The sequence below is a fragment of the Anguilla rostrata genome, chromosome 7 (assembly GCF_018555375.3).
Source record: "Anguilla rostrata isolate EN2019 chromosome 7, ASM1855537v3, whole genome shotgun sequence".
Taxonomy (NCBI): Eukaryota; Metazoa; Chordata; class Actinopteri; order Anguilliformes; family Anguillidae; genus Anguilla; species Anguilla rostrata.
In genome coordinates, this window is record NC_057939.1 from 16,044,915 (window position 1) to 16,061,832 (window position 16,918).

General features: G+C 39.2%; 1 protein-coding gene across 7 annotated transcripts in view; it reads left to right on the top strand.

Moving 5' to 3' along the window:
* Positions 1-16,918, top strand: part of LOC135259150 (voltage-dependent calcium channel subunit alpha-2/delta-1-like) — a 125,862-nt gene that overhangs the window by 94,346 nt on the left and 14,598 nt on the right. For 2 of the 7 annotated variants that reach the window (XM_064343145.1, XM_064343147.1), the window contains exons 18-23: positions 489-563; positions 8,514-8,585; positions 9,786-9,857; positions 10,108-10,169; positions 11,745-11,821; positions 16,300-16,360. In XM_064343145.1, the coding sequence (XP_064199215.1) occupies positions 489-563; positions 8,514-8,585; positions 9,786-9,857; positions 10,108-10,169; positions 11,745-11,821; positions 16,300-16,360 (419 nt within the window). Of the gene's footprint in view, positions 1-488; positions 564-8,513; positions 8,586-9,785; positions 9,858-10,107; positions 10,170-11,744; positions 11,831-16,299; positions 16,361-16,918 lie in introns of all 7 variants that reach the window. The other 5 variants (XM_064343148.1, XM_064343149.1, XM_064343143.1 and 2 more) reach the window with 3 other exon arrangements.

Below are 16,918 nucleotides of genomic sequence, written 5' to 3' on the forward strand. Positions count from 1 at the left end.
AAAGTGCATCAGGACATGTGAAATATAGAAATTGACAATACATTTTGGACTGTGACATAAAACATAAATTGTTATAAACCTAAAATTTTAATTCCTATTCTAGAAGTTTGTTGATTAAAAATTTAAATTCTTTTTAAATTAGATGTAATTTATTTTCCTGCCATCTTAACATCTCTGGGTTTAACGGGGAAATAAGGCCGCAATACTCTGCCTCCCCAACTTTAAAGGCATCTGAATGTATTTATTTTTGCTCCATAAGTGATTGTGATCTGCACTTGGCCTACGCAACTGTTTCCAGATGAGAAAACAGTGTCCCAGAATTCTCTGTATTATTCTAAATGGCTTCTCCAGAGTATAATTAGATAATGCATTTTTATGTTTTGAAAAGGGTCTAGCCCATTAAGCCTTATCCAGTGACTAAGAAACTGGTAGTCTGCCTTCAGAATAGCAGCAGCCTTCTTTCTCACAAACTCTCTTTCTCTCCAAAGATCGGCCCCAATGGATATTATTTCGCAATCAACCCCAACGGCTATGTGCTGCTTCATCCCAACCTGCAACCAAAGGTACCGTTTGTCTCTGCCAGCATTTCTGAATTTAACAAAGGCAAAATAATTTCCCAATGAATAAGGGCTCAGTAAAGTTCAGAGTATCACCAGGCCACATCGGGCCAGTGTTTAGTTTGGCGTGCTGCTCCCCTCTTTTTCCGGTTTCTTACGGGACGTGACGTGTCTGCGGGTTTTCAGTCCAAACATTGTGGCATGAAAGTGATTAAGTATTGAAGTGATGCTAATCCCCTGGCATTGCTTCTTAACTTGTCACCAGAGAGAAGTCACGTCAGTTAGTATGCGTTTTAACTGCATTCAGATATTTTGGTCTTGCTTTTTGTTTTCTTGTAAAGTAGAAACGCCTGCGCAAATTGCTAATCACGTCTTAAGTGAGAGCGATCACAGTCGAGATCACTAGTGCTCTTATTGACCTTTTACCTTCTGTATGAAAATTCATGCTTAGCCTTTTTCGGTGAACAATCCATTTATTCTGCAATCAGCACCTGCTTTTCACCTTTTGTCCATGCTATGTGCTCTGCATGTTGCATGTAACTCACACCACATGTTTTTGTCTGAGATTCTGTCTGCATTGAAAGCAGCAGAACGGCGGCATGTATGTTCTTTTAGCTAGCCCCACCAGTTTGTCTTCACCATGTGACCTGCAGGGATTTGAACTCGTATTATATAGGCACTCAATGGCACAGCCAAGTCACTAATTGTACAATTGAGTTTCTAATTGAGACATTTATAAGAACAATGAATTGATCTAATATGGGGAGAGCCAGGATGGAAAGTGATTATGGATTATGGAGGCTACAGAAAGCATGTCTTCAGGCCAGTGGACCTGAGTCTCGGTCACGGAGAGTTGCAGGGTCCGCTGGCTTTCGTTGTTACTCAGAAATTAAGTAGCACAGCAACTGATAAGTGAAAGCAGTTGATTACACAGTTAAAATAAAATAATTGCAAACTGTCTGCCGGAGGAATGAAGTACAGTGCAAGAAAACTAGGGAGGACAAACTGGTGGCCCGTTCTATAACACACATGCAGGCATATTTACATTTGCTTTTTTGCCTGGATATTTAGGGACCATGTGTATTTTATTATTTCTCTAGTAACAAAGGAGCTATTTGAATTTGTTTCATCTGTTTCAAGTATTTGAAACCGATAATACATAGACATATATCTAAAGATCTGCATATTCTTAACATGATCTTGTTGATATATGATAGGCATCCAGAGGGCAATAAAATGTATGATACATTTTGGAATCAAAAACTGGCTTAAGAAATATTGCATTCATCCACCTTGTAATTTCTATTAGTACTCCTAAAGGAGACTGTCTTTTGGATCAAAACCTACAAAAAATCGAATCAGTGTGCGAATATCTCCCAGTTGTCTTCATAAAAACTTCCAAAAATGGCTTTGAAAGAAAGATCTCAGGACCTTAGGTGAAATTAAAAGATAAAAATGAGAGAATTTTCAGAGTGTTCTGTAAGGATTATGACCGTGACCATCGTGCGGATTGAGGAATTGCTACAGCTGGGAAGGGTTTCTGGCAGCTTCCAACATCCAGGGTTCTCTGCCCACTTCCAGTCTTTGGGTCAGCGTGTGGCCTGCCTTGGATCAGTTTTTCAGGCCAAAATATTTAAGCCTACTGAAAATCCACATGCTGTTACAATAGTCCACTTAAATCAGTTGCAAGTTTTATTCAAGGTTATTTCAGTATTCTCTGCATCAGTGTTCAGTACGAAATGTTCATATTGTTTCAGAACATTTTCCCTTTGTTGTACTGTACTTGGTTTCTTAAATGCCTGTATTTATATATATATCAGAAAGAATGCTTAATATTAAGTCTGCCATAAAATAGTGATGTTTCAGGACATTAGGCTAGTTCTAGCCCTGGGCCAGGATTCCATATACTGTACGTTTAGCCTTAACTGTCACTTACTGTACAAATAACTTAAATTATATTTTCTTTCCATACACAGTTTGAGAAGTAAACTAAATTTTACTGGGTGTGTCAAATATTTGTACATCAGATCTGGTATTGAACAATTATTGATACGTATAACTAACTAAATTGTCCTTTTATTATATTTACTGCATTGGCTGGTGCACATATTTAAATGTTCTCAAAGGTTTGTGGGCGCAGTGATAATCAATCCAATAGGAATCCTCATGGTCTGCCATGAAATCGCAAGATTACTTGCAGTGAATATTACGCAATGCATCAGTATCAGTACGATAAATGAGTAGGGCAGAAGATGTTGACATCAAAAAAAGTCCAGCACTTCAAAAACATTGCAATTCCACCACCGTGGATGAATGTGTTCCAACCAGTTTCTGTTCTCAATTTTCTCCCAGCCAGAAATGTCAACTTGTCTGTTTTCAATGAATTTTAATAATTTCATAATTCCAACCACCACAAACTTTTCTTTAAAAACCGTGAGCGTTCATTGACCAATTTGGCGAGTTTTTTTTATTATTATTTTGTCCCTTCCAGCTCTTACAAAATTTGTCTGGAGCCATGTGTTCCGTCTTCACATTAACAGCATGTGTGCAATTTCATTTGTTTATTTTTTGTTAGAAAAGGATACGCAATCGTCGGATCAGGCTTTATAACAAATTTGCTGTGACCTTCCATGAGGTGAGAAGGTACTTAAGAGGCAGAGACGTACCCCTCTTCTGGGATGGGTCCTTTGGTTGGAATCTTAATCCTACACTACAGTGGTGGATTAGTACAGACACTTAGATTCATTACAACATGATGTGATCTGTGAATCCAGCATTAGTATTCTAATATTAAAGACATTCACCAAAGGGCAGTCATTTTTTCTAAGTTACAGATGAATAATTTGGCATGGTACGTAAGAGAACTTGTGTATGTCAGTGCACAATAATTGCAGGTGGTCGTGCTTTCAACGATACTGACAGAAAGAGGGATTGAGTTTCCCTTAAACGGCAACATGTTTTTAATTCCTGTTAATTCCTCCATTCCTGTCCAAATGCAGCTAATCAGGGAGTCATTGGATTCTCCTTTTGTGAATACTGTCCAACTCACATAGTCTTCCACAAAAACACTGTCAGGGGTACTGACATCTGAGCCAGTCAAAGGACCCATCCTGCCATGATGGTTTTCCCTGCTGTTGTAGCTTGGCAGGAGCTCTGTAGTGGGTATATTAGATAGTGGTTTCCCTCTAGGTGTGATGTATCCTGTCTGTGGAAACGGTGAACTCTGACCTGTCATGGACGGATGGTGGACAGAAAAAGCAGGCATTTGTTAAATTGCACACCGGTTTCCTCACACCTCGAGGTGATACTAGTAGGAATCCTGCTGACGAAATCAGCATAATGGGAGCCTTATTATCAGGTACAGATTGCTTACCTCAGCTTTTCTTTTTGCCTCTATTCCTTACCTTCTTCCAATATCTCTCTCTCTCTCTCTCTCTCTCTGTCTCTCTCTCTCCTCTATCTCTCTTTTTCTCTCTGTCTCTCTATCCCTCTCTCTCTCATTCTCTTATAAACAATGTTCCCTATTTCAGTTTTCTGACACTATTCATGATGACATGCTGGCATAAAGCGGACATATCGTTCTACACTGGCACCAGATAGCCAGCATTAATTTAACCAAAACCAAAGACCCCCTCTCTCTCAACCAGCAACCCCCCCCCACCCCACCCCCCCACCCCCCCCAAGTAGAGAGTAGAATAATTGTGGTCGGCTTAACCCAATAGTCATGCACATCTTTGTCAGCCATTAATGCTAACAATGTGAGGTTGATGAGAAAGGAGCTTATATGCAGCATTTAAAGAGCAGACCTCCCCTGCTTTGTCCAGAGTGGAAAAAGAGCCCTCTTTGCAGATAAAAAAAAGCCACCGAATCCATTGTGTAATGCTGGATGAGGAATAGCACCTGGCAGAGGATCCTGGATGACCCTAAGTGCAGGAAAATGAGAATCGTAGCATGAAGAGCATCGGAGCCTGACTGCTTTTGCTGACACTGCCTCGCAGTGTACCTGAACAGTTGTACATTGGTCAAAAGTATCAGTTTCACTGGTTAAGAATTGGACAGAAAGTACACTTCCAGAACTAACATTCAGTAATGATGCCAGTTCTAAAGAAGTCAGCTTAGGTTAGCTCCAGTGTTCGTATCATTCAACATTCCCTTTTGTCACCACATGTTCACAGTGTTTAATCACTTCAGGGCTTTAGCTTCCAGTGGAGTCTCCAAAAAGGGAAGACTGACACAAATATATCTTCAAGTTGGCAATTTTGGAAATAGCGCTCTCTTTGATTGATTAATATCAAAGCAAATAAAACCCTCCAATCCAGGCCAGAAACCAAAATGCATTCTAATTACCTGAATTGCTTAGTATTCCATACGCACAGCGATTAGATATTTTAGAGTTGGTGGATGTTTTTTTAACAGATCAATTGCTAGCATGTTCAGGAAGATGAAGGAACATCACAGCCAGCAACTGGCACAGATCTGTCATCTGTCAGAAACTGTTGCAAGCTGTTTGTTAAAATCTCATGAGAGCTGACAATCTTTGGAGAGTTTGGAGGGAGCCCTGTGGGACTGGCCTGGGCGGAGCATGGCAGGGATAATTCTGCTTTTCCGCTGAATAATGAGGGCTGGTCATGCAAACCAAACAGGTTGAGCTCGGTAGACCAAACAAGAGGCCAACTCAGTGGAGAGGGGCCAAATGAGAATTTAGTTTTTGATTTTGTTGTGGCCAGTGCATCATCTGTGAAATCAGCATGGTCTAATTTGGCAAGCCACATAGGCATTTAACACCTGTAGCACATTTTTAGAGTGACAGTTTGCATGTTTATTACTTGTATTTTGGCAAGATAAGCCGTTAAATATTGAAAACCCAATGTCGCTATATATTCTGCTGTAAATTGATTGCTGGTTTGATATATACATTGATAGATACAGACACACAGGCAATGTGTATGTATGTATGCGTGTACCACATTCAAGTCATATTGCTTTTATGGCTTGAGCTTGTGTGTTCAGAAGCCATATTTATTTATCAAATGTAATATTGTATTTTCAAAGCCAAACTGTCATATTTATCTCATAAATTTGCATATCTTCATTCTCCATTTTAGATTTAATGAGTACTTCTATGACTATGCAGTGATTGTTTAAAATTATTGTTTGTAAGTCATTATTGAAATGCTGTTACCAAAGACTCAGATCATATGATTTCACAGTGAAGTGAAAAACTTCTGTGATATCTTTCATTTTATTGAGAAACACTGTGCACAAGTGCATGCCGGAACGAATTCTTTTGGTTGAAATTTTGTAAATGAAAGATTTCATAACTATCCACAGAAAATTTTAAACCTCTTAAATTTTCCATTGTTTGCTTGCCTGGATACGCAACCACGTTTTCTAAAATAAAATAAAAAATCCCCCCCCCCCTCCCCCACAACTACATTTTTCCAAGTGAATCCCAAAGTTACTTATAATGAACATACCTGGCAACACTTATGTCAGTGCATTTGAATGAAGTTGTCACTGGTTTTCTTATTTAATATTTACCTAAATTAAATCAGGTCTTACGGCTTGTATGCATTTTGCATTCTCTCCTCCCTGGTGGTGCTACATTTTTGAACCTACTGTATGCAATTAAAAATGCATTAAGAGAAATTAGCAAAAATTTGCATAGCCAATTTTCATCCATATTACCACCACAAAAGGTACTTGTGTGTCCTTAATAGTTAACGAATTTTGCAATTGTACAGGTGGTAAGAGCTCCGTGGCTTAGCAAAGCCTTGAAATCTGCCTTTGGTTTGAATACTAAGTGGAACATTTGTCTTTGAACTGCAAATCAATATATCACACTGAAGCATTTTTTTTTTAAAACTTAAGTTAAAGAAAGTTCAAAGTACTTTTTGTTTTGGCAAAGTAATTGAGAGACACAGTCCAAACTACAGCTCTTACCAATTTTCCCAACCTTCACTTGCTATTACATTTCCAGAAAAATGACTGGTATGCTCTATGCAGCATATTCTTATATACCACAATAGATCACTCGAAATTCCACGGAGATCACTTCCTTTTCAAGAGCATTTATGCATGTTGTAAGCCTGGGTCACGCTTACGAGATTCACATTTGCTCAACATCAGTTATTTCACTGTTTTCTACTGGCCAAATGTGTGGTAGACAGCTGTTGGGAAAGCCTTGTGTTAGCTGTACTGTGTATAGTTACCTTGCATTGCATAGTCTCCCTGCCGTTATACTTTCAGTATGCTCACTCAGTGCAATATTGATTTCATGTGCAACTTAATAATCGATTAGCCCAGAGTCATTTTTAATCTCAAAAGAGGGAGTATGTGGGTGTGTTTTGTATTAATATGATGCCTTTTCATTTCATTGCCTCTGACTCTCTTTTTTTCCCCCTTTCCATGGCCTGGTGCTTGGGACGAATCTGTCTTCTTGAACCTGTTTCCTTCCACATCTCTCCTGTCATGCATGCTTGGTCTGCCCTTTCTTTCTTTTATTCATTGCATGTAAGAACCCGAATCCCTCACCGTATGTTTTCTTTATTTATCTTCCTGTTCATGGCATTTCCTCTCTCACTCATTATCATAGCTTAAAGGAAATCATTTTGAATTGGCTGTCTCATGAATGACACAAATCATTCATTTTTCTTTTCCTTTGAGGTCTTCACACTAAGTTACAGTAAACGGCTTGTTAGTGTATGGGTGCCTTGCTGCTGTTTTTCATTTTCCATTCTCTGGTAATGAAGGAGTCACAACTGAAATACCAGCAGCCTTTTTTTTATCTTGGTCACCCTGCAGGACAGTGACAAAAGCCAGACTAGTATGCGGCCACGAGTCACGCTATTTATAATAACCGAGACATGCAGTCTAGGCTATTATAAATAGAAAAATGACAAGATAGAATTTGATTTTGGATAGGCTCATGTTTAGACAGAAATGTTTGTCAAAAGACCTCCAGACCCTCTTTCTGATACAGTGTCATGAAAAAGTATTTTTCCCCTTCCTGATTTCCTCTGTTATTTCACATTTGTCATACTTAATGGAATCGTGTCTTTAGACACAATGCAATGTTAGACAAAGGGAACCTGAGTAAAATATTATTATTTTGTTTATTTAATGAAAAAAATTATTAAACACCCATATCACCAATTTGAAAAAGTAATTGCCCCCTTAAACTTAATGACTGGTTGCAGCAATAACTGCAACCAAACACATCACTGTGGAGGAATTTTTGCCCACTCTTTTTTGCAGAACTGCTTTAATTCAGAACAATTGGTAGGTTTACACGATAAACTGCTTGTTTCAGGGCCTGCCACAGCATCTCTATTGGTTTAACGTCAGGAATTTTACTTGGCCACTCCAAAGTTTTAATTGTGTTTCTTTTCAGCCATTCAGAAGTGGGCTTGCAATTTTGTTTTGGAAAATTGTTTTGTTGGATGACCCAATTACACTTCAGCTTCAGCTCACGGACATTCTCCTTAAGAATTTTCTGGTACAGAGCAGAAGTCATGGTTTATTCAATAATGGCAATTTTGTGTAATGATCTGAAACCATTCAGCTTGACAAATATTCAATAAAATAAAGAAAAACAGGAAGGGGGAAAATACTTTTTTTCACTGTAGCTTCTTAAAAATTCTGTGAATGTCTAATCACAAATTCACTTTTTCCTCTGTTAGTTTTCATGATGATGTGCTTTGCACGTTTTCATTTCACTGCATTCATTTCATCAGCTATCTTCATACAGTTTGGCACAGTAGAAGACTAAACAATCTTTCTGATACTATTTACTCAAAATAACTCATTGAGAATACTCATACAGTAGATATTTCTTTCCTGTTTCTGATGTTTTAGTTTTTGGTCAGTTCACTGAGAATGTTTACATTACACCTTGTTGTAATAAATCTCTTTCATCATGCATAACGTGCCCAAACTCCCCTTCCCCTGTCACAGAATCCTAAATTCCAGGAGCCTGTTACCCTGGATTTCCTGGATGCGGAGCTGGAGAACGAAATCAAAGTGGAGGTATGTGGAGCACAGCTCGATTCGCTGGCTGCTGTGTTTCTCTGGACTGTGTTTATATCCATTCTCTGCAGATAAACCTCACCCTCTTTCTCTCTCCGTTTGAAAATGTTGCTTGAAGTCAATGTTTATTAAAGCTCAAGATAGCCTTTACAAATAAAGCGCTGGAAAGCATAGCCTCTCCAATGTAAAGTGCCCATGTGCATTTTCTTCTGCTGGCAGTATGGACACTGTGTACAGCTGATGTACGGTGTGTGGCAGCTGTTAACAATCATCCCCTCACTGTTTATCCCTTGGAAACAGCAGTGAGGGGGCAAGAAAGATGGAGAAGAATAAAGACCTGAGGATACAATAAGGATTTTAATGATAAACACATTGTTACAGACTGTCCTTTGTGCACTGCATCGGGGCCTCTCCCTCCAATAAGGAGAGCAGAGGCTGTTCTGGGCTCAGGAGAGCCCTCATCAGAGCACACACAGTGGGGTGTGGGGTCTGGACTTGGGCTGTACTGAGATCAGTTCCAGTTGGCTCTTGTCTTGGGAGGGAACATGATCACAGGAATAAGTATGAAGTTACATTCACTGTGACTGCAAAATTATACATGCAAGACATAATATATCTTTGTATTACAGTTCCCTTCAAAATAATGTAGACTTGGAATCTTTTCAAGGAAAGAACTGCTAATACATATAAAGCCTTTGTTGTGCACTGACAGCCTTCTGGATTATTCACACAGAACTACGACCTTGTGGCATAATGGGATAAAATGCATAATTATCTAGGGAGAGCAGCAGAAAGGCAAGGCAAAAGTAGAAATATTTCAACTTTCTCATCACTTCTCACACCCGCTGCCTAGTAAGCCGCTCATGTCTGAAAGGGATTTATTGAAATTTGGTGCACATGGTGCACAATCAGCTGATGCAAAATCAGAACGACAAATGGCTTTTGGTTTCAGTATTTTCCAGTCTGTGATTCATCATCTGGCTAGCTAGTAAAGTATACATTCAGAATGCTGGCTATTTCAGTTGTACCCACTGTGTATAAATTGTGTCTATATTCCCTGGTGGTCATTATCCAGATGCATATTTGCTTTTTCCCCATGACCAAATGTGGCTTTTATTTTAGGTAAGAATTCTTTCACCTAGATTGCTTTAATCAATGAGGGGACATTCTCTAAATGTTTTTTTTTTCTTTCATTTGCAGATCAGAAGAAATATGATTGATGGAAAGACAGGAAATAGAACAATAAACACTCTAGTCAAATCTCAGGATGAGGTGAGTGTGGAACAGTCTAATGTAGGGTGTTCATTTATAAATGTTGAATTTTGCATCAGGAAAAAATGTGGCTCAGGTCATTGGCTTACTCTAGGTTGTTTGTTGAAGGACCAAGAATAAATAAAATAAAATGCTCTGGATATTGGCATAACAGCTCAGAAAATCAACTAAAAGCAAAACTCTTTTTTAGTAAATCATGACCAGACATTTTGGCTCATTCTTTATCAGTGTATTGCATTTTCTTTGGTAGAGGTACATCGACAGAGGCGTCCGGACCTACACTTGGGCTCCTGTCAATGGCACAGACTACAGGTAACTGCACGGGCTGTTGGCATGGAATTGTAGGAATCCATAGCAGAAACAAAGCAACCCTTGAGTTCTTATGCTTTGCAGTACAGATGTTCATCTGGATAATAGAATAGTATGTTCCAGCACGCACACTTATGGTTGTAGTAGTGTGTGCCCTAGTACCTAATGTACTTTGTGCACATCATTGTGAGCTGTGCTCATGAAACCTGCTTGTACGTAATTCCGTCCTTCAGATTGACCTTTGAAAATATTATTTTAATGATGTCCAAATGTACAAGAAAGAGAGTAATTTAACTGGCTTGTACACACATGTGGCGCTGCATGCCTGTGAATATATATATATTAACTATTACACTTTTACCAGTTTCAAATGCAAGGTGAGAAGGTGTGTGGCCCTGACAAATGCTACCAGTAGGGGTCACTCTTCCCATCACAAATTAGTTCATGTATTCTATGCTCTTGGCAAATTATCTTCTGTCACACAACAGAGTGTGGGGTGTTTTCTGGTTATAGTGTAGCAGGAGCGGGGCACTCGACCCAAAAATGAAAGCCGTAGTAGATATTCTTCCCTATTTCGTTCCAGACTTTTTCTGAGAAGTTTGTTGTTTAAGTCCATCACCCAATGTGACTACGTTTTGAGCACAGTAGAAATGTTCTTCCTAAACTGGGCTCTTGTGTACAGACTCACATTTAATGTCATTTAAAAGTTCAAGGCACCGAAAATGTGTTTTAGAAATATGTTGAAGCCTGGAAGTAGGAGATTGAAAGGGTCTCAGAGTGGGCCCCTCTCTTTAGAGTGTAGGATTCCTGGACAGAGTACGCTGCTATCTCCCAGAAAATGTTCCCCAGACCCAAAGACATGATTTGTTTTCATGTGAACTTGTAATTACTGGTCAGAAGGGTTCTTTCCAAAGGCAAATTTCTTTTCTTACTGCATTGCTGTGCTGAGGAGTGTCAAAGTGCACACAGCAGCAAATGAAACTGATTAAACCTATTAGCAACCATAGATGCACTCACAGCATTTGCCAGCATTCTTTGATCACAGGTTTTAGCTCTCGAGCATCGAAATTTGTGCATAAATGAGCCATCAAACTGGACTAAAAACAGTAGTAAAATAAAAGAACTAGCCAGTGTAATATGAGTACATTTCTTCTGTATTGCTGTGTTTGCTTTTTTGGCATCTTTTCTGCTCTCATTTTATGATTCATTTCCTTGATTAACTTGATGCGACATGCGGCTCATCACAAACGTTTTCCTGGCAACCACCAATCAGAACCTCCAGCCAAATGGTATTTATGCAATTAAAATCTGAGCTCATGTTATTTCTGTTTATTTTGCTCAGTGTATTTTTTCCCCTGGAGAACTTCAAGGCACAAACTTATAAACATGCTCAGTGAAGTACAAAGGAAGCCGGGAACAGGGAAGAGGTTTGAACTTTGTGCTGGCTCTGAACCACTGTGTGACGTCTTTGGAAACTTCTGGCATGCCATGGATTTCGAGGAACTGAGTATATAGTACCTCGTCAGGCTTGTCTTCTTGAAATGCATTGAAATGACATGAAGGTGTTTGTATTTTCAGCTTGGCGCTGGTATTGCCTGAGTACAGTTTGCACTATATTCAAGCAAGAATAGGAGATACGATAACACAGGCAAAATGTGAGTATTGTAGAGTCTTACACTTAAGATGTGCTTGTGATTCCTTTGCATGGTGTTCATTAAGTAAATTGATTAAAAATCATAGTCTGAAGTCTGAATAGTATTTATGGTCAGTTACCATGCCTCTTATTCCATAAGGTTGTATTTCCATACAACATTGTTAATATGGTTATAAGCATTCAATATTATATATTGATTTTCGACACATGGTTGCAGTACATATGCAACACAAGAACAGGACCCCCGGTTTGCCCACTTGTTGTGAAGCTGTAGTGTTGATATATTACTACAGTGATTTGCCTCTTACCAGACAAGTAGATTACTGAGTGAATAGCATCAATAATCATGCTCTATAAATTTTGTAACTTTACTGCTACCAAAGGTATGTCTTTCCCTATAAATGCAAGTGGCTCCTCTGAAACATTCCACAGAGGATTGAAATTTAAGATCTGTTTAAGTTCTACACCTGCAGATATTCAGTTGTGTTGAATCGTTTCAGCGATTATGTCATCACAAAATCAACAACATGTCTTAAGAAGCAAACAACCAGACCACTTCTGGCCTCAAAACTCAGTGCAGGTTTTCTATGTAAACTGAAGACCGGCTGTTTGTGAACACCCAGTGCTGCGTATTTTTACCTACTTTATACCTCTGTCTTTTGGTCCTGGCTGTTCTTCCTGCAGTGGGGATAGAACTGAGCTGCTTAGCCAATCAGACCTGTTCCTTAGCTAATGGAAACACTTCCTGTTTCCTGTATGCTCTCTCACTCTCTCTCTCTCTCTCTCTCTCAAATTATAATTTCAAATTGAGACTAAAATTTGAAGTCACACATATCACCAGACAGTGTGTGCTGCATTACAAATGATTCATTTTGCATCTAAAAGCCAGTGGGTCAGGCCCTGTTGATGCAAAGACCCATAACCCCACATATGGCAAGCCCACATTGTTGATGTGACCAGGAAGATTCAGTCCACTCCAAACACAAATTTCCCTAAGTATTATCCAGTCATTTAGGTATAGTTGATTGTGCATTTGTTGTACAATATTCAGGAGATAAGACTTGGGTAAAGAATAAAGGTGGCACGTTTTCAACCTTTTGTCTGATTACAATGTTCTTATTCAAGGCTTGTGTTGAATAAAATATTGTTGAGTGTAATCCCTTATGTTTTATCCCATTTTATCCCCCTTTATCCTTCTTCTGTCCTCTCTCCGTCTATTTCTTTCTCTCTCCCTCTCCATCTGTTTGTTAATGTCCCTCAGCAACACTAGGCAAGTATCCTCATGTTGCGTCTGTACTCGTACGGTTGGTCTGTGTCTGTCATCTTTTCTGCTTGTTTCACACTTGATCTAACAAACCACTGACTGCCTGTGATGGTGTTTGGTGCACGTCTGCCTCGGATGTAGTGTAACTTGTTTAAATGAATTGAGTCCATCAGTGTCACAGGCCTTCACAAATAATCTTCCTGTTTCTTCACATGCAATGGAGTCTAACAGTAAAATGTTCATGGGGAATGGTTAACCACAAGGCTGTAGAGTCTTGATATCGTCCACTCTCAGCAGGAGTTATGATTGTCACTGGTCATCTGTGCATTTTTCTGTTTTAATATTTGAAAATTCAATCAATTTGATTTTACTGTCTCTTACGAGTCGTAGCAAAGTCGTAGCAAAAGTAATTACACAGGTGCTGAATGATTGCAGAAAAATAATCATTTAGTGAAATTCATACTGAAACTGATATTTGGATTCAGAATGAATTTGCCGCCATATATACTTGTCTATATATCTTTTCTATTTCTATTAATTTTACCTGTTTGGAATCACTGTGGTATTAAACGCTGACCAGAAAGAACAAAGCTGTTGTATGATCCAGACATTGCCAGCCACTGCAGTTTTAACAATGACAATACACTCAGTGTTTTGTAGGAACAGTCATGGCAGTGACATCACTGCTTTGATTTACATTTATAGTAATGCACAGGAAATTGTGGGATTTCTTTGTTTTCAGAATCATTCCTCCTATCTCATAAAGGCACTGAAACAGGTTTACAAATGCGTAAAAGGAGAACCGTACATCATTACATATGGAAATGAAGAGAAATCAGTTTGCAGAATTCTGTAGAATTAGTCCACCAGAGTCCATCTTAATGATTCCAGTGAATATTGGTTCAGTGATATGAAAAAATAACTGTCCTGGGTGCTTTTAAGTGTGGTCTGACTCAAATATGAAACGTGGGAGCATTTCATTCATGTTCAAAGACATCCATATACATTAGTCTAACAGAAATAATATGCCACTTGGGTGTTAACATAAACATTTAACATTAAGAACAGAGTATCAATCTCAAGCACTGGAAATTATTTGCTCCACCCAGTTACTAGTTTTAACAGAAACTTACAAAATTTTGTTTTGATAATTCATGTTGCTTATGAATATCCGAGAAAGGTAACACCAGTTTCAGGGGGGATACACAGTTAAGGTAAGTTAAGGTACTCCAGCACTTTGGATCTGAAATAAAACAATTAATATGAGTTAAAGTGCAGACTGTCAGCTTTCATTTGAGGGTATTTACATCCATATCAGGGGATCATTGCTGTAATTACAGCCCTTTTTATACATATCCCCCCATATTATGGGGGAAAAAGTAATTGGATAAATTAAAATCTGAAATCTGAAATAAAGTCATGATACAGTATTTGGTTCTTGGTTTCAAATCCTTCGCTTTCGATGACTTCCTGAAGTGTGTGATCCTATAGACATGACATGAGGATTAAAGTATGCACGGATTGTTTTTTATAAAACAAGCCAGTAACACACCACCCTCCTCTTTCTCCTCCTGTGTGTTCCAACCCACTCCTTTTCCCTTGTGCTGATTGCGACAATGGCCATCTAGCCCAAAAACATACCGCATTCTGGCAGTTTTTGTTTGTTTCCATGAATACTGAACTGGAATTTCAAACTTGCAAGACTGCACAAGTCTTTACAGATGTAATAAATCTTGGCAGCAGCTTGTTGAACATGCATTTGCTGCAAAACAACATGGGGATGTTTGCTGATAAGATAAGAAAAATGGAATAATTGGTATCAGCAAACTGTAAATCTCCAGTTGGATACAGTATGTATATTAAAATGGCTGGCACTCCATCTAAATGATAAGAAACAAATGTATAACTGGGAGTTATGTGTTTTTTCTCAACCAAAATGCTTCACATGTTTTAGACTGTATGGCATGTGCTGCTGTTCATTGTTGCTGCTGACAACAGTTTATGTTGTTGCACATGAAGGATTTTGTGTTATTTTAACACTGCCCAAAATGTACCATGTACACAGCAAGTCAGAAACCATCTTTAAGTCTCCTTTTTATGCCTGCATCCTGATGACATTTCTATTCTCCCTGTTTCAGTGAGACTGCAATATTTTTATTCAATGCTTGTTTTTTGAATAAAATATTGTTGAGAGTAACCCCTTGTAGTTTTACCCTCTTTTTCTTTTTCCCTCCAATTGCTCTCTCTCTCTCTCTCTCTCTACTGGAATTTCACTACAGGGGAAAATGGCAAGTATTCTCAAAATGGTCTTTCTCCGGTGTCTGTTCCTTCCCCTCTGCTCCCTGCATGCCAAACGCAACCCTTTCCCTGTGACCTCTGACCTTCTGTTCATACCTGTCTCAGGCCTCTGGCCCTCTAACCATCAGTGTCCTTCTTTTTTATGCGCGACACAACCGTTTCCTCTCTAATGCCGTTTCTAGCACTTCAACTTGTCACCTTAATGGCTGTCCTTGAGCTGAAACAGGTCCAAAAACCGTTATGAAGTCAGCATGTGAAAACTTTGTGAGAAAATGGTTGTCTCTCTGAGACAGGAAGCGTCACTGACAGTAAACAGAGTGTGCAACGCCATCTCCAAATTGGCTGGTGTTTAAAATGAGGTTTTCACAAACTGAAAGACTGCATGATGTCTGTGGAGCCGTATTTTAAAGTTGTATGTCCTATATATACTAACATATGTTAGTCACTAACAGATGCAAACTGACCACAGAAAATACTCTACAGTTTACGCCAAACTACAGAAAATACCTCATATCTGATATGTAAATAAAAGCTTTTATGAATTGGAAAAATAATTTAACCTTGGACATTGTTTCCTCAAATTTTATATAATTGTCAAGTAACACTAGGATTGTATTGAGCAAAATTTGTCAGCATGTCACTGTAGAATGTATTATTTATAAATGCACACAAATTGCTTTAAGGAGGGATAATGTAAAAAGGTAAAATTCCAACTGTAGAGAATTGTCTTGTTTACTCATGATCAAAGCTTTTTTTGTCATCACTCACTAGTTCACTTTCCAGTGCTGTACAGCACCCAGCGCTATATGTTATCTCTGTCTCTCTTTCTCTCTGCAAGTTTTGCTCGTCTACTTGTTAGCTGGAGTGATTTATCATTTTGCAAGGTTTTGAACGTGTCTTTTCTTACATCTCCACAGTTTCTGAGACCATGCAGCTGGAGAACTTTGAAGAGTATGGATATACATTCATTGCACCAAGGTGAGTGCGCAACCTGTGTGCACACTTGACAACACACAAACAGAACATCGCACGGAACCTTGCAGAGAAACTTGAGTGAACCAAAGAAAAGAGAAAAAAAAGCCTCTGGCTTCCCTCTCACAGAGCGATGCTTCCACGTGTGGGGCGAGGCATTAGAAACCAGAGCAGACCCGTGTTTATGTGTGGAATGCGCATAGGTGACCGCGGTGCGATCCATCACCGTGGCTGTCCGTCCGCCATTACCGGGCGTGCGACTGACAGGCTGCGGGAGGCCCCGCTTCGCGGCCTGCTGTCGTAATGCACTGTGACACATCTGAGACTTTCCAAACAGCCCCCAAAGGAACGGAGGAGAAACCGCAGAATTCACTCAAGTGATTATCTGTGACAGATTTACAGCCCTCGTCTCCAGACACAATGGGTCTTTGAAGGCTCGTAAATTTACACGACACGCCATTTTAGCTTCATTTGTGTCCCTATTTGATCACTCCGGGAACGGAGTCAGGGTGAAAATGACACCGCAGTTAAGTTGTTTTCAGTGCCTAATGCTGTGGCTTGAGT